General features: G+C 35.9%; 1 protein-coding gene across 2 annotated transcripts in view; it reads left to right on the top strand.

The window, feature by feature from the left end:
- The first annotated feature begins 549 nt into the window (after positions 1-549).
- The window catches only part of SLCO1C1 (solute carrier organic anion transporter family member 1C1), a 40,467-nt gene continuing 19,695 nt past the window's right edge, over positions 550-21,321 (top strand). The window contains exons 1-9 of one of the 2 annotated variants that reach the window (XM_054590906.1): positions 550-599; positions 5,104-5,266; positions 6,304-6,445; positions 10,811-10,943; positions 12,799-12,923; positions 16,093-16,239; positions 16,828-16,926; positions 18,396-18,638; positions 19,636-19,800. In XM_054590906.1, coding sequence (XP_054446881.1) covers positions 5,138-5,266; positions 6,304-6,445; positions 10,811-10,943; positions 12,799-12,923; positions 16,093-16,239; positions 16,828-16,926; positions 18,396-18,638; positions 19,636-19,800 — 1,183 coding nt within the window. In that variant the 5' untranslated portion in view covers positions 550-599; positions 5,104-5,137. Of the gene's footprint in view, positions 600-5,103; positions 5,267-6,303; positions 6,446-10,810; positions 10,944-12,798; positions 12,924-16,092; positions 16,240-16,827; positions 16,927-18,395; positions 18,639-19,635; positions 19,801-21,321 lie in introns of those variants that run through there. The other variant, XM_054590905.1, reaches the window with a different exon arrangement.

Here is a 21,321-nt window from a genome sequence, read left to right as displayed (position 1 = left end):
AAACAAAACAAAACAAAACCTGGACCCAGTGATGTCCTCAAGGACAGGCTGGCTTAAAAAAAAAAAGTCTTGGAAGGAGAAGGAGGGATCTTTATTACAAACTTCCGTCCCTCCTCCTGCTTCTGTTCCCTTACCCTCTGCCCCCTGCAGAGTTGTGTTTTCTGGGAATCAGCAAGATCACAAGTGGTCTTTTCTTTTTCACTCTCTCCCATAAAGAAAGCTTTATCACGTGTAGCCTTAAACTTGCAGCAAATTGCAAAGAAATGGCTCAAAGGCTTCAGCTCTTTCTGTGCCCTGGGAGCTGAGATGCATGTCAGGGGCTTTGCCAGCGTGGCCTGCTCTCTGCAGACTGCCAGAGAAAAGAGGCCAGGAGCAAAGACGAAAGAAAAGAGATTGCCCAGGGGTGAGGCCATGCCCTTCATCTTTTCTTCCCCCTAATTTGCTCTGTCTGCACCCATCCAGGCTCTCCCCCATCTGGCAAAACTGCTCAGAGCTGCTGGATCGTTCACCCCAGTCTGCTCTTCCAGCCTGTGGAGTGTGGTCCAGCCTCTTGCTGAGCACATTGAGAGGAACTGGCTGTCCTTGACCTCCACCTCCAGGTAAGTTTTGGTTTCTGCTTTCCTATTTTGTGACTATCACGTCAGATTCTCACAGGCGAGAGGTTAATAAACCCTTGAGTTCTGCAGTGTCTTATCCATAACATTTTTTCACAGAAGTTGTTGGGCCCCTTGTTAGGTTTGTGGAAATAGAAGAAACATTAAAGAAGTCAGAGGTGCTCAGATCGAGGCTCCCATTTGGACCCTGATGCTTATTATTTGGGTAGTTTTTGACAAGTTACTTAATTGCTCGGAGCCAAAAATATATAAATTACCCGGCTCATAAATAGAACCTATTAAATCTGATCTACACAAACACTTGCTTGTATTGGTCAAGGCGGGGGTCGGGGCAGGCGGGAGGTGGGGGAGGTCAGCTTTCTAAAGAATACACATTCCCTCTTTACAAGTACCATGAAGTTACTTTCCATCTTGAAGGGAGGGATCCTGGTGTCCCGAGGACAAGCTAGTAGAGAAGTTGTCTTCATGTGAGATGACTAAGAGAAGAGGGTGATGGGAGGTAGTGCCTTTCTGACTTCGGGCCAGCCTTGGGAGGCTGACTGCTGGATGCTGGGTCACAGGATGGGGCACAGAGGATCGATGCATTTGTGTGCTCCAACTACAACGGTTCTATGACACCTGGGCTCTTTAAAAATGGGAGGATTGATTTTCAAACATGCGAAGAGGGTATTCAATTTTTTTTTTAACTTTGATGAAGAAAAAACCACTTGGTTTATTTTTCTTTCACCTCCAGAATAAGTTATACTGCAACCCAGGGTGTTGGATGAAAACTTTGCCATGAACTCTTTTCTGGAGTAATCTCTTCAAGTGGTAGGAGAACAATGAAGAATTGCCAAATGCAAATCTTTCTAAATAGCAAGTGCTCTTGCTTTACTTCTGTGATTGCAAGAAAGAGAAAAAGAGAAAGAGCACCTGCGGTCCCCAGAGATCTTTCTGTTCATGTCATTGGGTGCCATCCCCCTCTTCACAGAGACATGAAAAATTCAATGCTCAGAAACTAGCTTCCTAGAAACATGCTACTCTTGAGACGATATGCAAATTAGTCATCAAGATAAAATTATCTTTTTAGTAAAACTATTCAGTGTCAAAATTTTAAACTGGATATCATTTTGCCCTAACACAACATCAAGTAGGATGACTGTAGTCCTCTTGTTTTGGTGTCGCTCCTGGATTCTAGTTAGGCTGATTTTTGTGTCAACATCTCCAAATATAAGAAGATAATGTATTTTAGTGTCTCAAGGTTTTAATATTCTTTTCAACATCTTTTTTTCTCTTTGGCATTAGCATTCTAAATGTAACTCTTTTAATATTTTCAATATGCAGGTAGTGTAAGTGATAATAATTTTCTTATAAAACAATTTATTTGCATTTTCCAGTCACTGGCTGTAATAGTATGGCTAATGGGAACTAACATTTCTAAACTCTAAAACAGTATGTCAATTCAAATTATATAGTTTAGTTCTTCGAAGAATGTTGCATTTTAAACTGTGCATTCAATATTATTCATTTTGTATTTTAAAATCTTTCAGGTTTATACTTTTTCACTTGGTGATATTTTTATATCTTTATTATTTTAAAATATTTTTATATAAGAAATAGGTGTCTGTTAAAGGAAACTTAGAAAATGACACACAAAATATTTTAAAAACATACCTGCAATATCACCTACCTGAAATAATGAGTGTTAACATTTTCTTAATAAACTTTCTGAAGTTTTGTTTCTCTGCAAATACATATGTGAATATATGGGTGTTTCTTTTTTAAAACAGAATGTCATTTATAATGTTCAGAAGCATGTATTTTTAAAACCAACTGTGTGATGAAAATTTTTCTGTATATTTACTTCTTTATACTTATTTCTAAAGGCTTTAAAAGATTTTATTGCATGAGTATACCATAATTTGTTGAACATTTGTTATTTTGATTTTTTAAAATCATTATAAGTAATAGGTTTTTCCAGGAATTTAATTAAAGCTACTCAGTAGTTTTTACTAAAGAAACCTAGTTAACATTGTATAACTCAGTTTCCTAAATGCTGTTTTCATTGTTCTTGCAAAATATTGCTCTGAAAAAGTAGTTTCAGTGATCCAATGGTTATATGAAGTTGGCTGTTGGTATCAGATAGCTGGTAAAGAAGAATCTCAATGTTCTTAATTTTTTATTTTATTTATTTTATTTTATTTTGATGTTCTTAGTTTTTTTAGAATTTGTCTTTTTAAAATCAGGAATGATGAATTTTCTTACTTGCTATTTTGCATCTACTGAGATTTTATCATTTTTCGATTTGAATTCTCTTTTTTCTACCTTTATTGAGGGATGATTGACAAATAAAAAGTATATATATAAAGTGTACAATGTGATTTTTTGATATACATGTACAACATTTTGAATTCTTAAAGTGGTGATTTAGGTGAATATAGCTCCTAATGTTGCTACATTTTAAAACTAGATAATTATAAAACATTAATTAATTTGAATTTACTAGCATTTGATTTAGGACTTCAATGTGTCTAGATTTGATCTGAAGTTTTCCTTTTCATGCTATATTAATGAACTTTTATCAATGTAATTTTAGCTTTGTCAAATGAATGGAGACTATTATTACCTCTTTCTGTTATTTGCTATCTTTCCTTGAAGGATATCTCTTCATAAAGCATCACCATTACATCATCTACCCTTAGTATTTTTGTTTAGGAGCTAGTTTTAAAGTATTTTTGTTAATGTTTTCCTGTCTCTTCTGGTTTATGTGAATTCAGGTAATTAATATTTGCTGGAAAGTTATACATTTTGTCAAGGTTTAATCATTTCTCTGTATTGTGCCTAATTTTCATGTTTTATATTCCTAACATCTATATTTTTACCTCACGAATATTACATACTTCTGTTTTTGTCTTTTGAGCTTCTTTAGCATTATATCTCTTTGTTTAGTTTTGAGGGGGGTTAATTTTTTTGTTTGTTTCACTTACTTTCCTTTGTCCATATTTTGGAAATTAAAGTTATGCATGTTTATAAAATCAAATAATATACAAATTTAATAATGATTATTTTAAAACCAGGCCCCTGCTGCACATTTCTCAACTCATCTCACATTCCCTAAAGGAACCCTCTCCACTTTTAAATTGTTTAGATCTTTATATATATATACACATACACACACACACACACACATACATATATATATATATATATATATATATATATATATATTTAACTCAGTATATACATACAGGCAAAGCAGACCTAAATTTCTACCATAACACTTGAAATTTTCCTCCTAACATTATTCCTTTAGTTTGTATGAAAATATGAAAGACCTATATTAATATACAAATGCATCCTCTGTTAAACACTGGGGTGACACAGAAGTTATTTTATTTCATTTTATTTTTTATCCTCACCCAAGCACAGTTTTTTCATTGCTTTTAGAGAGACGAAGGGAGAGAGAGAAGCATAGATATGAAAGAGAGGCATTGATTTGTTGCCTTTGCATATGTACCCAGACCAGGGAGCAAACCCACAACCTAGGCATGAGCCCTGACCCGGAAATTGAACTCACAACCTTTTGTTTATGGGACAATGTTCCAACCAACTCAGCCACACTCATCAGACCACAGAAGTTATTTCATTTTTGAATTCTTTCACTTAGATCACTTTCACAGGCAGTCACGGAGCCATGTAGAATCTTAAAGAAACGAGGGCATAAGATATGTAAATATAGATGTGAACAGGGACAAAGTAGGTTCAGAGTATGTGAGCCTGTCCAGGACCAGGAAAAGACAGGGAGGGTGGGAAGTTAAAGGTAGAAAGGGAGGCCAAGAACTACTTTTGCTTGAATCAAATCTAAGTCTGAGATATAACTTTTGCTGCTTCCTCATTTGCCAAGCTAAAATGATACACAAAATGGCCCTTCCTTCCTTCCTTCCTTCCTTCCTTCCTTCCTTCCTTCCTTCCTTCCTTCCTTCCTTCCGTCCTTCTGTCTTGTTTTTTTTTCCCATATTTTAAGCCTTTGGATGTTGCAGACTTACAGAATCACAATGTGCTCTAGGACTCCACAATGGGCTTTTCTATCCATTCTGCTAAGAACATAGATTTAAAGTCTTTAAAGACTTAATTCTAATGAAGCAGTACTCAAATGGTTGAATTTCTCTTCTTCCTTTCCTGTTTGCTTCTAGTTTAAACTGGCAAGACCACAAAGTTAGCAAAATTCTGCCTCATTATTTATTCCTAGGGCAACATTTAAATTTATTCTTTGCCATAATGAGGCTTAAAGTGGAGGGAATGCTGGCAACTGAATCCTGATAGCAGGATTAGTTAATCAAACATCCTGGTCAATTTTAATTGAAAAACTTTGCCAACTTACTGTGGCACAATAAAGTTCCTTCATGTCAAATTATGTCTACAGAATTGTGATCTACTGTGAAATAGAAATATTATTTAATAAACTGTGTGAATTTGAATAAAATGTTTTTGATTTTTTACTTAAAATCAGCTTGGACAAGTCAGAGTCAAGGAACATTTTCATAATGGACACTTCATCCAAAGAAAATATCCAGCTATTCTGCAAAAATTCAGTGCAACCTGTTGAGAGGTCTTCCTTTAAAACAGAATATTCCCCCTCGGAGGAGAAACAGGCATGCTGTGGTGAACTAAAGGTAACAAACAATTAAATGCTAGAAAACTGTAAGTAGTTAACTGAAGAATAACAAAGAATTAGTGGAGTTGGTACTCTTGGCTCTCTGTCCCGATATTTTTCTATACAGTATAACTAAAAGCAAATCTTTGTTCCTTCTTAAAAAGTGATCTTAGATACAATTTACTGAAACCACACTTCACCACGCAGTAAAAGCAATCTCAGTCTGACCATGTAGATTAAATACTAAGTATTACTTTCCTTGCTTATTTGAATGCCTTTTTAAACAGAAAGAAGAAAGGAGAAACTAATATTTATTAAACATCTACCATGTACGAGATACCAGAAATTATACTATGTATAGTTATAACATTTAATCTATGAAGCATTACATTATTCCCATTTTAAAAAATGAAATATTTGACTTCTTGATGCACAGTAAGAGATGGAGGGAGTTCAATAGTGCTTTTTGTCACTCCAAGTTCCTATTATTTCTTTGTACCAAACATTCACTCAGCAAATGTATGTCATTTTTCATATTAATGCTAACCTAACCTATGGTTACCCTATCATATGCCCAGATCTGGCAAAATACCTCAGCAAATATCAAAAAATTGCATGCACCATCAATAGGAAACACACAGTCATGAGTGCTAAACTTGTGATAAGATGTTAAGCGTTTGATTTATGGGTTTGTTTGTCTGTTTTTATTTTCTTACCTATGAATGGCTCCTGCCTCTCTTTGCTCACCATGCAATGAATCTTCTTTTCAAAGCCAAAACTCCTTTGAATGTCCTTTGGGGGAAGGATGGAGAAAAAAGAAAAAAAGGAATTCAACATACATTCTAAGTAAAAAATCTGTTACTTTCAAGAGAAATTGAATTTTTTTTTTAGAAATTTACATGAGCTTGAGGCTGAAATGCTTGAATAAAATTTTCAGTAATAACAAGCTTGTTACATTGTTCTCTGTTTGGGTTTTTTGTTTGTTTGTTTGTTTAGTAAGTTTCCAGTTACTGTCAAGCTGGAGTTAGGCTAAGTGTGACCTGTCATATTTTCCAGGTGTTCTTGGGTGCCTTGTCTTTTGTTTACTTTGCCAAAGCACTGGCAGAAGGCTATTTGAAGAGCACCATCACCCAAATAGAGAGAAGGTTTGAAATCCCCTCTTCACTGGTGGGAGTTATTGATGGAAGCTTTGAAATTGGTAGGTATTCCAGATGCCTGGCTTCCCTTTTAAGTACAAGGTCTTCTAGGCACAACTAAAGAACATCTTCACTGTAAGTTTTTCTCTCTGAGCAACCAACAGTGTATATCCTGGCATTCACTACAATATGGATCAGACATTTCAGAGTTCCCGGAATGAGAGGCTTTCCTGGAGGGGAGGGTGAGATGCTCTCAGTATTTCGAGTTTGAAAGTGTGTGGGCAGTGACTTTACAGAAGAGTCATGTCCTGGAAGCTCTGTGATTCAACATTTGGAAGAATCCAGATGGGCTGTATGAGAAATTATTGTAATTATTAAAGAAGTTAAACCATTAAAGGGGGTTTCTGCCCAGTGCCCTAGGAAGAAAAGAGAGTAATTCTGTTGACAAGAACAATGGAGCAAAGCAGACAATAAAAATTCTACACTCAAGTGTCTTTGGTTAGCAATTGACTAGAGACACTCTCTTAGAGTTTGAAAAGACCAATTGAGTTCGGTCAGAGTTTTGGAAATACTTTAAAGGGTATAATCCCGGTTAGCTTCCCGAGTTGATAAACGAGAGGTTCTAATTCTTTGTTAATGTAGAATGGTAGTTCTGTGGTCATTACTGCCAATTTGGGACTCAAATATAAGCCATAGTAAAATCTCTAACCCCACAGTCTCTGCTTCACTTGATAACTTACCCCAGATGATGCTGATGCTGTTAGTCAGTGGGCAAAGTTTGTGTAACAAAGATGTTCAGAAACATCTGATCATATCTTTGCCTTGTGTAAACTCCTTAAGTAGTTGATTTACTCCTTGACGTCTGTCCTACCTATGACCCTGAGCTGAATGAAGGACCATGGAGACTTAGGGTAAGGGTGACACATTGCATAGTGAAAAAACAAATATGAAGAGGCAACTAGTGCCACCCAAAAGAATAAATCAGACCCAGAAAAAAGGACTGAACAAATAGAAAACAAAATATCAAGTGCTATTTTATGGTCACTTTAGATTATAGAATAAAAACATTTAAAAGCTAAAGAAACTCCGAAAGACTCTGCCCTGGCTGGTGTGGCTCAGTGGATTGAGCACCAGTCTGCAAACAGGTTGCTGATTTGATTCCCAGTCAGGACGCATGACTGGGTTGCAGGCCAGGTCCCCAGTGGGGACCATGTATCAGATCCATGCATCTCTCTCACATTGATGTTTTTATCCATCTCTTTCTCCCTGCTCTTTTCCTCTCTCTAAAAGTAAATAAGTAAAATCTTATCTAAAAATGAGAATCTGGTCCAAACTATTTCTTAGATTTTCAGGTCTCAGAGAAACTCAACAGATTAATTCTTCTAGACAACTCTAAGGATGAAAATTACTTGTCAGATTAGATACAATAAAGTGGTTTAAAGCTTCCTTACTCCCATTACAAAACTTTATCTGAAACATTACAAGTTTGCTCTAGTTATTTTCATTTCACAATTTTCCACAAAGGTGCATTTTTCCACCATAATCTTAATATGCTCTTCTTGCCTCTCTCCACATTCTTTCCTTCCAGGACTCTGGACCTCTTTCAACCCTCTATCTCTCGCTGTCAATTCTCGTCTTTTGCAGAATGATTTCATTTATCCTTTCACATCATGTGGCATTATCATCTAATACATGCCAGACTCTCGATTTCTTCCCAACTATTTTTTCATAACACAGATTTTGTTCTACAACAACCACAGGGAGTTGCCAAGAAAATAAAATGTTTCTATATCACAGCCTGCTCACATTTCCAGATATTAATTCCTTGTTTCAAATATTTTTCATATATTTCCTTTTGCATATTTAAAAGTTTTGCTTTTTTTACATTTTAGAATGTAATACACTTTGTATATTAGAGCAGTTTTAGATTCACAGAGATTTTCCGTATACACCCTGCCTTCAGACACACGAACCCTCTCCCATTATACATGTCTCTCACTGGAGTGGCACATTTTTACAACTGATAAACCTACAAAGACTCATCATGATCGCCCACAGGGCACAGTTCATACTAGGTTCTTCCTTGGTGTTGCACATTCTGTAGGATTGAACAAATGTATAATACACATCCACTACTATAGGGTTATACAGTATATAGAGTACCACTGCATCAAAAATCCCTGTGCTCTGCCTACTCACCTATTCCTCCCCCCTCGCCCTGGCAAACACCAATCTTTTTATTGTCGCCATAGTTTTGCTTTTCCCAGAATGTCATATTGTTGGAATTATATAGTATGAAGCCTTTTCAGATTGGCTTCTTAGTAATATGCATTTAAGGTTCTTCCATGTCTTTTCATGGATAGCTCATCTCTTTTTTAGTGCTATGTCTATTTTCTGGATGGACCACTGTGTATTTATCCATTCATCTATTAAAGGACATTTTGATTCCTTCCAAGTTTTGGAAGGTGTGAGTGAAGACTGTAAGTATCCTTGTGCAGGTTTTTGTATGGACATAAGTTTTCACCTCCTTTAAATAAATACAAAGGAGCACAATTGGTGGAACATACGGTAAAATATGTTTAGTTTTGCCCTGGCTGGGTAGCTCAGTTGGCTGGAGATTCATCCCATGTACCAAAAGTTCACAGGTTTGATTCGATCCATGGTCAGGATACATTCGGGAGACAGTTGACAAATGTTTCTTTCTCTTTCCCTTCCTCTCTCTCTAAAATCAATTAAAAAATATATCCTTGGGACAGGATTTTTAAAAAATATTTAGTTTTATAAGAAACCACCGAACTCTCTTTCAAAATGGCTGTATGATTTTGCATTCCACCAGCACTCATTTTTGTTTTACTTACTGTGACACTTTAACACACTTTAACAAAATATAGACATAATTATCAATATATGCAATACAAAATTTCTTCCACTAAATATTTTAACGTCAAATGAAAAATCACGTATTCAATTTTTTTCAATATGAAAATTAAAAGAAAGTTATATATTTGTAGAACTATAAAGCCTGGAGCCACTATGCGATCTACTTTCCTCACTATCACTACTGTTTTCAAGGCTATGAAAATTGCTGCTCTTTTTGCATTTGACTAAAGCTGGCAATGTGAATAAACAGTAGTAAATTAAATAATTGCTTACAGATGTAAGGAAACACTTGCTAGAAAATTGGAACCACCAAGAAGGACTTTAGTGCAAGGCTACCCATCAGCCATCACAATCAATTGCTCCGATATTGCTAGGTTCTTGCTCTAACACTCCAATTCTTAAAAACTAAATATTCCAAATGAAAATAGTTAAAACTTTATTCACCCCTCAGGGAATAATATCAAGGGGTAGGTAACCCCTTGACATCTGAGACCCTAAAGAGTGCTCATCAAGGTATGTTCCAAGAGCTACCTCCACCAACACATTTGAGCCAGTTTTAAAAGTGCAGATTTCTTGGTCTGCCCTCAGATCCATGGAATCAAAAACTGTTGGGAGCTATTAAGATTCTGCATTTTTAATGTTTATATTTCCCTCATTCCAGTAATTTTGTGTACAAGAACGCATGAGGATATCTTCCCTAAAGCATCTTTACTCAGTTAACACCGCTATCACATGTACCTTTAGGGACATTTTAGAAAGCCTAATTCCTACCTTTAAAAAACAGTCTTTAATTATTTTTTTAAAAAAGAGATAGGTGGATATATTCTGTGGAGATTTTGTATCTCATAAATTTTTTTATACATGTCAGTTATATGATTGATGTGTTCCTAAAGTTGTTTATGTATAGTAGTTTTAATTTCTATTCTGTCTTATCTTTTTGTAGAAGAGTACATAAACAAGTGAAAAAATATCATTTGTGTGTAAATATTAATTTTATAATTTTATTTCATTTAAAGTCAGGTACAGTTGTTTTTCTTTAGGAAATATCAGCTAAAGCAAGAAAATATGATGTATGTTTCAAGAGCAAATGGGAAAGTATTAAAAGTTTTATTAGAAAACTTCAGTAAATGAAGAAACAGTTATAAAGTCTAATGAAGAAACGGCAATAAAGTTTATTTCAAAATCAGCCAAGAAAATTTAAAAGAGCAGCTAAAGGATGCCTTCTACAATTTGATTACAGATAAAACACTTTAGAAGGACAACTAATTAGGATGTGTGAAAATGAGGTAGAAGGGTTGGTCATTAAAATATTCTGACAGAAAGGTGACGTGATTGGAGTAACGAGGATGAAGGCAATTTCAGCAGCCACCTCAGATTAAAGGAAAAAAAGTCAAAAGACAGGAATGATGGTGGGAGGCAGTTAAGTCCAAACAAATTAAGGTTAGGCTTGCTGCAGGCATTCATTCATTCAGTTAAGTTCATTTAGTTTTTCTGATGACTTTTTCTAAGTTCTCTAACTTATGAAAATTTGTTTATTTCCCTCAAAGGGAATCTTTTAGTTATAACTTTCGTTAGCTACTTTGGAGCCAGACTTCACAGGCCAAAAATCATTGGCGCAGGGTGCCTGATCATGGGGGTCGGGACGCTGCTCATCGCGCTGCCTCAGCTCTTCATGGAACAGTAAGTGCAGCACCGCCACCTGGTTCTCGCTTTCGCTAACCACCGCATTTCTCCCTTTTTATGGTTACAATAAATTATTTAATTTTAAAAAGAAGCCCATGATTTAAACCATGATAATTTATATCTTATTTTTATTATATCCCCTTTGGGCAAGATTTCAGACCACTTTAATAATCTTTAAAAAAATCTGATATACTACTGTGTACTGATGTCAACAAAATGAAAGCGAACTTTTCATTGATATGACTTATTGAAATGCTTTAATTTAGCTGAGGAGGCAAAATATGTAAGTAAAAAGAAGTTAATATATTATGTGATAAATGTCAAATGGTATCAAATGGATAAGGAATAAATGCTACAGACAATAAATATGCTGGATCATGGCACATTTGGTTGGCAGGACATTAACATAAGGTTATGTTATCAGCTCAAATAAGTATTCAATTTACAAATATTATCTCATAAAAATTCCTCAGTAAAAGTGGGGTATTTATGTCCTTTCCCCCTCAAATCTACTTTTGGGACTTTTGTTAGTACCTGCATACAGCTTTAGTAGTTCTGAAGGTTTTCACCTTTATTGTATGATTTCACCCTTACAATAACCTGTGGCGTAGTTTATACTTTTTTATTTTAAACATAGTTTATAATTTTTTATTTTAAAGCTAAGGACCATGACTTAAACAGCCTGCTGACTTTCTCAGGTTTAGGTGTTTTATATTCTAGATCATTGTACTGTGACCATTTAGAGGTGGAAATATTTAGAAATGACCTGGTCCAAACGCTTCCTTGGATCATGTAAGTGACCTAGGGGTCCCTTACATAAATAGAGTCATATTTTGACCTCTGTGGCTAGTCTGTAAAAGTAGTGCACAGAGTCTTCAGTGTGGGACCTTTCCTACCTATTTGGATGGTTTGCTTTTCCTTTCACTTTTACTTGGAGAGGGATCTGCAGCCCCAGGACTTCTGCCTGCTCTTTGGACACATCCCTGGCCTCCTTTCCATGGAGCAAAGTTTAGTTGGATCCCTGAAGTTCTACAAAGGTGCTATATGAGCCTTGGGTAAGGAGAAGGCAAAGGAAAAGGCCGAGGAAATGAGTCTCCAATCCACCTAACTGTATTTATGCCATGGGTCCCCTTTCCATTACTTCTTTTTCTCCTTGCCCAGTCAAGCCTAAATAGGCACAGACCTATTTAGATATTTTAGATATTTAGACAACTATTTACATATTTACAACTATTATCATAGTCCTATCACTCAGCATTGGCTCTTTAACCCAGCTGCCATTGCGACCTTATTAACAGTGCAAAGGGTGCAATTATGAATAACTTCGAGCCAGAATAATCAACTGAAAAGAAGAAGTATACCAGCTGGATAAATGGCTCAAAAGGCCCATGTATCATTATCAGTTGTCTAGAATCAACATTGTGGTTGCTCTACTCAATTTACTACTATAATAAATACATAGTGCCAATGACCATAGTTGCTAAATTACTGCTTTTCCTCTGACTCAGAGATAATCATGATTTTACCAAGGGTTGCATATTTTTTCATCAAGAGAGTATGTCACTTAGTCATTATTTTATATTAAAATAAGCTTCTATGCATAAATCTTACTTTTATTTTCTTTCACTACATTGGATAATTGGCTCAAATATAGTATAATACCTGTGAATCAGGTTTTCTTGTTGTCTCTTTAGAAAACTCTGCTATCAAATGCTGGTTTGTTTTGCCAATTGAGTTTCAGGGATAGCTGGGAACTCGAACAAGTAACCTAATGAGTCATGTGTCAATGTAATATTTTTAGTATGATGTGAAATGAGTCCATAGAATAAAGAAAATGTTCTTTTTATTACAGGTACAGATATGAAAGGTATTCTTCTCTCTCCAATACCACTCGGAGTATCTCGCCATGTTTCCTGGAGTCAAACAGTCAATTACCAATCTCAGTTATGGAGAAAGCACAATCCCAAATAAATAATGGTAAGATGATTTTGTTTTTACTTTAATGACTCTGCAAGTCTTTTAAAACAGTTTTTATCTGTGCTTTAGTATGGACAAAATATCTATAAATAATTTTTGCTGTCAAAAGCTTTACTACTTAAATTGAGATGTTATAGTGCCATAAAAAATTCCTAGAATATGAAGCAGTATATGATGAGATCCTAAGAATATATCTAGACAATATTAATGGGACAAGGAGCATTAATTGCTGGTGACTGAGGAAAGCTTCCAGGTAGTTCCTGATAATGCAGGTCATGAAATTAGGGTAAAACTAGCACTGCACTAACAAATCTCAGTCCGTTACTAAGATACGAAAGTAATATATTTTTCCTGAGAACTCATTTTAAGTTTTGTGCTCAGCCTCTTTTCATCAGAATGGGAAAAACTCAATCTTAGTCAATCATTCCCTGCCTTCACGCTTTTCCCTGGGGCTGCTTACATTCTAACGAGGGTACATAATAATAACGGGAGGACTTGTGGAAGGGGGATTTTTGGTGTTATTGGTGCTCTGTCATCTTATCCTTCTGGCCACAGTGTTTGGTCATCCATGTCATCTTGGGGTCATCTTATGATCATGTTTTTTCCTTTTAGCACAACAACCCCCTCTGATGCAGAAATGACTATTTTGGTTCCGTGGATATAATTCTACTTCCAGTACAACATAGGAGCCAGGGAATTTTGTTAGGAAGATACAGTTCCATGTGGCTGATGCACATTACACAGCAATGTTATATATGAGCCACCCTTGGGGCCATGAGAATCACATCTTCCAAGTTATTGTAGACATTGGAAACCCTGTGAGGAGCTGAAGACAGAGATGTTTAGCTATACTGTGTGACCATTTCATGTTTGGAGTCTTGCCACCTCCCTGGGCTTGGCCTGCTTGTCCTGGCACCAGTTATCCTCACTCATTTGAGTCCAAAAACTTACCCACAAGTGTTCGCCATGTCTCTAGGTTGCGGCACAGTCAGCACCTCAAATCCCCTCTCTCCACGGCCCTTCAGCATCAATGTGCTCAACTCTCCCTACCACCCCCAAACCATGCCCTATTCCTAGCCTGGGATTGATTTCTCTAAAGTGTGGAAGTCCTTCTCTTATATACCTGCTAGCCATCCAAATCTTTTTTCTATACCATATAGCCTTTTCGCTCCTCTAATATTCTCATTAATGATTTCTTTTGAGATGCTTTTTCCTGGGCAGTGAACACTGGACTTCTGGCTGTTTGAATGAAAAGAAGGGCCAGAAGATTAAAATAAATATAGAAATAGGAGGTGAGAAAGTGGTAAGGACATACTGGACACAAAGAATATAATGGATAAAAAATTCAATTCAGGCCTACATAACAAGACAAGGAACTGAGCTAAAGAGTTTGGATTTTCATCTGTACGCAGTGTACAGTCATTGAAGATATTTTATTTTGTTTTTGTTTTAGACACTCAGAGAAGATACATGATATAAATGACAATGCAACTAATTAGGAAATACTTAAACATTAATATTAAAAAGAAAAACATAGGGTTTAGAGGTAGGTAATGAAAATGTATTTAATGTAAAGAGACAAGTTATTAAGCATGTACAGAGTATAAGATTCACAGCTCAACCCTTTTCTTTCTTTTTTTCCTTTAAAGTCATAGATATGAGTGGACATTAGACATAGTGAACACAAGGCTCATCCTAAAGATGATAGTGGGGCAAATATAGAACTCTTCTCAAAAATGCTTCACACATGACTCCCATTTTTCCCACTATACTCTAGAGCAGAGGTGTCCAACAGAACTCTCTGTGATGGCAAAAATGCTCTATATACATGCTGTCCAATACAGTGGACATTAGCCTCATATGACTGTTAGGTACTTGAAATAGAGCTAGTGTGACTTAGGAAATGAACTTTTGGCTTTATATAATTTTAAATAATTTAAATTTCAATAGGCACATGTGACTGTGGCTACTAATATTGGAAAGAAAGATCTAAAGTGTCTATACTTACCTATAAGAATCATCCACCCACAAGCTTCTTAGAATAACACAAATAAATATTAAGCCTAGAATTGACATCAGAATCATTTTTTTAGAAAAGAAGTTCACATTATATTTTGGGGAATGGAAAAAAAATCTAAAGAAGATGAGAAGTGGCATAATCAAGACAAGAAGCAACATGACTACGTGGTGGTCTTTTTTGTTACGCAGATTAATTTCATCTACATGAAGGCATTCACCCCAGTTCTTCATAACCCATACTTGACCCTCAAAAATTACTTTAAGAGTTACTAATATGTGAAGATAACTCCTACTTATATTACTAGGAGAATTCTATTTTAAAAAGAGTACAAACAACTTAGCCCAGTGGCTGACAGAAAGGGAGCATTCAGAAGTGGTGATTGTTGGAGGTTGTTAATATAATCCTTTTATTAAAGTGACTAAACTCTTCAAAGTATATTTCACTTATGATATGGGAGTAATTCTCCAGCTTCACATATTTAAGACATGGCTTTTATGAAAGCGTTTTAAAATTGTTAGCATTGAATTTCACTCTAAAAATACTGTGAAAGCTTCTTTTTGTTGGAATAGTTATACCACTAAAGTTTATAGGGTTTTAAATTTTTATGCAAATTGTTTCCTAAACATGAACCCTAAAAATGGTTATTCACTCTCAAACAATTGTAATTATAGGCAATGCTACCCAAAGTTGAAGGAGCGGCCATATAAATTTTTGAGTTACAGATAAAATTTGGTCAACAATAAAATCATAAGTGATTTCTGTGAAAAACAGGAAAGTTTAAAGACTAAGGCAAGAGAAGCCTTTGTTCAAATTGTTGTGTTTTGTCCATGACAGGAAGATATTGAATGTTATTGGAGTGTAGGAATTCTAAGAAGTTTGTTTAAGTATGAAATAAAAAGAAGAGAGAAAATAAGAAAGGAAACAGGAAGAAGCAATAGAGTTCCTTACCCAAAGTTGCTGGAGTATTGACACTACCTAAACAAAGTTACGAAACATTTCCCAATCTTGCTCAAGCATATGAAATTATGTCTATAGCTTATTTTACTTCTTCATTCTAATCCAATTTTAGGACAACTTGTAGAAATGCAGAATAAATATTAACTTTGATAGTAATCTAATTTCAATCGTCTCGTTTGCTTTCCTTTCAAGGATGTGAAATCGACACCAGCTCCTCCATGTGGGTTTATGTTTTCCTGGGGAACCTTCTTCGTGGAATTGGAGAAACTCCCATTCAGCCTCTAGGCATCACCTACCTTGATGATTTTGCCAGTGAAGACAATGCAGCTTTCTATATTGGTAATGTCCCCCCTTAGCTATCTTCTTAGGAAGCAGAGTACCTGGTTTTCTCAACTCCATTCTAAATTGAATCAAGTGTGGAAGACTTTTTACTTCATATGCAACTCCTTTATTCAGTTTACACAGTTCTGAAGTCTATACTAGGATTTCAATAATTCAGAAACTTAAATGAGAGGACCCTCTTGTATTAGGGAAGGAACATCAGATCAAAAGAAAAACAGCAATGATGTATGACCTTGCGTAAGTATCTTCAGGGACTATGTGGGCTGCTGAAACATTTGGGTGTTACGTATATAGGCCTGGTGTTATTTTCTTACTAAGAGGTAATTAGTGCCTTAAAAGGGTTCGTTTTTCTTCCAAAACAGAGAAGGACGTATTTCCTAATTCAATGAGGTTGAAAAATTGACAAATTAAATGCACTTAAGGAGCTGATGAAATATTTTCAGCTACTATCCAGATCTAAATCACATTTCTTTCAATGTGAATTAATACAGTTTAAAACTGTATTAATTCACAAAAGTACAGGAATGACACCTGATTTTTTTTATTTTATTTTTATTTCATTTATTTATTTTTGTGTGTGTGCAGGGTGTGTGCAGACGGTTGCAATTATAGGACCAATCTTTGGCTTCCTGTTAGGCTCATTATGTGCCAAATTATATGTTGACATTGGCTTTGTAAACCTAGGTAAGGGAACTTATTTTTATTTATTCATTTATTTTATTGTAAAATTTTAATGGAATGGTGAAGGAATAGCAAACTGACTTTTTATAAAATGACAGGATGGTAATCTCTCATAAAATGAAAATAATCCATAAAAACTTGCTATTGATGGAATCATCATGCACATTAATAAATGGAATGTGAAAAATAGTTGGTGATTAGGACTGGGAGGGTCATGGTTTGTTATTCAAATGTATGACTTTCACTTCTGCTTAGCCAGTTCAAATGCATGCCAGCATAGTTAAAACTAAAAACTGGCTACTTATTGGCTCTTGTTGGTTTCAGGTACATCAACCCATCACACTCACATCAATTGATGATGTATTTGTTGATTAGCCAGAAAAACCAAGGGTTATCGTGTTAAAAATTGAATGCAAAATTCTTGCATTAGTTGTTCTTCTTTAATCAAATGAACTGCAGGTATATTCCAAAAATTTTATTTATTCATTTATTAATTCATTAACCTCCAAAATTTATTTTACATCTACTTTATCCCAGGTGCTATCTTACCACAGTAAACGAAATAGCTGAGTTTATTGACTCCTTGAATTTTAAAATCCAGACATAGAGACTGATATAGGAAAGAGATTATAGGTGTGATGAGTGGTACAGAGGAAAATGGTGAAGGCAAAGCAATGAAGATGCAGCGATAAACTAGTATAAATATTTTATCAAGTTGAATCTAGTGGCAGTTGAGCCTAGTTTTCAAAGAATATGCTTATTTTGTTGCCCTCATAGAAGGTGATAGGTATGAAGTATAGCCATATGTTTTATTGATTCTTATATATTAAAAAAAACAAACACTTGGTTTGATTCAAAAAACTTTGTCAATGCTTACCTTTTGGTCCAATGAGAAATGGTGTCAAAAATAAAATTTTTATTGGTGTTTTATTTACATGTACAAATCTTGTTTCAGATCTGCAACAGTTCTGAAGTATTATTAAACATCATTTAATAAATAACATTTATAGTGCTTCAGACTAGATTTGGGCTATAGGCTGCAGAACACAACTCTTTCTTTTAGTAAAATCTTAGACAGATGTTCAGTACCTCTGTCAGAGAAAATGGCACTGATGCGGTGCAGCTGGCAGGAGGTTTCGAACCCTCCCGACTCCCTCACATGCTGCTTCCCCACTGCCATGCATCCAAGGTCCCCCTGCAGAACCCCAGGGCAGAGCTTAGAAACCACGGGTTCCCTTCCAGTGTTTAGACTCTATACTTTTAATCTAAGGAACAACAGAAGAAACTGTCATGCTCCACCTTCCTTCCTTCAAGTAGCAAGATAATAATGCTCAGATTAGAAAAAGGAGTGTATGAATTATTAGGCATTTTGATAATGTGATTGAGCTAATGCTAGGATTTTTAAAAATAGGCTTATTTCAACGCATTAGCTTTACTGCATATGCTACTTGGCCATCCCCTCTTTTTTTCAGATCACGTAACCATTACCCCAAAGGATCCCCAGTGGGTAGGTGCCTGGTGGCTTGGTTACCTAATCGCAGGAGCCTTAAGTCTTCTTGCAGCTGTGCCTTTCTGGTGTTTACCAAAGAGTCTTCTGAGACCCCAGAGTAGAAAGAATTCCAACTCTTCTGAGAAATCCAAGTTTATTATAGATGATCACATGGAGTACCAAACACCCCACAGAGAAAAAGCAAAAATAATGGAAATGGCAAGAGGTGAGCCAGGTTCTCTGATTTTGAAATACTTTCAGTTTTCCTCTTTGGACTTTATAGGGGATCTATAAGTAATACCCCTTTGTGTGTTCAGAAAAATAACTGAGAAACTATACAGGAAGCAGAAATGAAGATTGGAAAGTCAGATTTATTTCTGGAAATGATTGAAGAACATGACCCAAAGTCTTGGTTACCTTTCTTGCTGACATCCCCACCCTCACACCTCCAAAGTGTAGACCTTGCAATGCCCCCTACAGGATTGCTGTTTCACATCAGTCTGGGTGGGCAGAAGAGAAAAGGGTGAATCTTCAGGGCTTGTGGCCTTTTAGAACAGATGAGATCCATCCATTTGAGAAATGCATACCAGTGTGTGTCTCCCACCCATGATGGGTGTTATGGTGAATTTCCTTCATGTGATAATGGGTCTCCATGAAAAGGACTGATTTCCCTCAGTTGGTCCTGGAAGGGCCCCAGTAAACATTACTGACATTTGTAGAAAAATAAGCTGTTTGGTTGCATAGTAAAAAGAAGGGAGAATGCCAAAACTTGTTTCTTACACAAAGTTCATTATGTTAAATGGAGACAATGTCCATATGCCTTTCCTTGTGACCATTACCCAAATTTGAAGAATAGACAAGAAAACTGAAGTTGTTGATGTCCTGCCTGTGGCTCCCAGCTCTGTAGGAGTCTTCTTGCCTCATATGCACATCAGTTAGAGGGATCTGTTTTTGTCTGATTTATGCGTGTCCCTCTAACTATGATGCAGATTTTATGCTTGTGGAAGCTAGTGCCCTATGTCTAGATCTGAACTGGCCAGATCTCATCCGTGACTTGTACCAATGGATTGGTATCCATAGTGTGCATGTGTACCATGTACACATTACTGCAGCTGATGACTATGACAATTTGACTCAGCCATCTAAGCCCTGCTGCCAAGGCTCTATCTTCTGCCAAGTGTGACTGTCTTTAATCACTCCCTGTTATTTTTGTCTTATTACAGATTTTCTTCCATCATTAAAGAACCTTTTTGGAAATCCAGTATACTTTTTATATTTGTGTGCAAGCACCGTTCAGTTCAATTCTCTATTTGGCATGGTGACATATAAACCAAAGTACATCGAGCAACAGTACGGGCAGTCGTCCTCTAAGGCCAACTTTGTTATCGGTATGCTCCTCTGCCCTTCATGCTTTCCAGTAGGTGCTATCGGCTGCATCTTGTTAACTCCTAGTACTTTTAGAGAAAATCATTCCAATATTCAGACTGAAGGTAATCTATGGCATTTTAGATATGAAGTGAAAAAGTAAGTAAAAATAATCTAGCAGGGTAAAATATGCAGATAGTCCATGGTACAACTTTCTAGCAAAAGCTATTCACATCTATGGGTGAGAGACCAAGGGAATATCACACAGATCAAATATGCATTTTATTAGAAGATTGTTAACACTGGGTAGTTGCCTTTCAAGAGTAGCCGAATTCTCATAACTATGGACATTTTAACTGATCACTTTCTAGAATTGCAAAGGGAGCATTTATGCAGGTCAAGGAAGATCATTATGAAATAAAAGTTTGCATTTTCTCAGTTGAAAGACTTCTGACTCATGGCATTTATTTGGGTTATTTCAAGAGGCTGTGTTTATAGCACAGTGGTACAATCAATAATGAGACAGATATCCAAGGGCAAAGAAGAAAATGAGGAACCAGAATCTACAAATACATGAACACCACCCTGTAAGTAACTGGCTTCTTTGCAAACCTGGGTTAGCTACTTTAGTCTTTTCTGTTTCAAGGAATAAATATATTCTATTTTTTGAACATATCCCTTTATAATAGGAGACTCCAATGGCTTAAAATCACTTATTCATCTTAAAATATTTAAAGAATCACTCTATGTATTTATCTCTGATATTTTAGGATATAATTTTTCTGTAACAATCCAGGATAATGAGCACTGAGCAGGTGCTAATCTAACAGACTCTGTTTTGGCAATTCTTCCTCTAGATTGTAAATATTCAGACTATACCACAGAACTTTTACTTTCAACATCAATTAGTTCAAATTAATTTAATTTTATTGTTTACTTGTTGACATAAAGAAATATTTTAGAGTTTTTTTCTCCAATACCCCATCCATACCAATCAATTCTATGAAGAATAGAAGAGAAATGAAAGTTTGAGATATTAATTTTTATTTTATTTAAAAATTTCTTTTGTATTTATTGTGATGTAACTGATATAAGCAACAGTTAAATCTACAGACCTTAAATGTATACCTCAGCTAAACAATACACATATGCATGTGTGAATATGCTACGGGAGAAACTCCCAGAAACTCAGCTCTCCTCACCAATGCAGTATAGAATTACAGATCAGCGAGTACAGTATCCTGCAAGCAGTGTTTATTGGTGATCTGTTCTCATGGAAGAGAACAGGCCTTGCCAAGGTGAAGGAGAAAGGCAAGAGCAAAGGTGGGACAGGCAAGGGTGGCAAGAGCAAGAGAGAGATCCTTTGTTCTGAGGACTAATAAAATTGGCATGATGGGGGAGGGTGAAGAAGTTCATATTGATTGACAGGTAAAGGTGGTGCTAACTTTCCTGGACTGGGTCAAAAATACCCAAAGGTGTTAATGGGCTCCTTCCTTCAGGTACTATGGGCCCTTTCTGTCCTTTCAGGCCTTAGTATGAAAGCA

This window comes from Pteronotus mesoamericanus, unplaced genomic scaffold (assembly GCF_021234165.1).
Source record: "Pteronotus mesoamericanus isolate MK-2021 breed Mesoamerican mustached bat unplaced genomic scaffold, CSHL_Meso_final scaffold_21, whole genome shotgun sequence".
NCBI lineage: Eukaryota > Metazoa > Chordata > Mammalia > Chiroptera > Mormoopidae > Pteronotus > Pteronotus mesoamericanus.
Note: the sequence above shows the minus strand (reverse complement) of the source record. Positions and strands in the feature narration are given on the sequence as shown.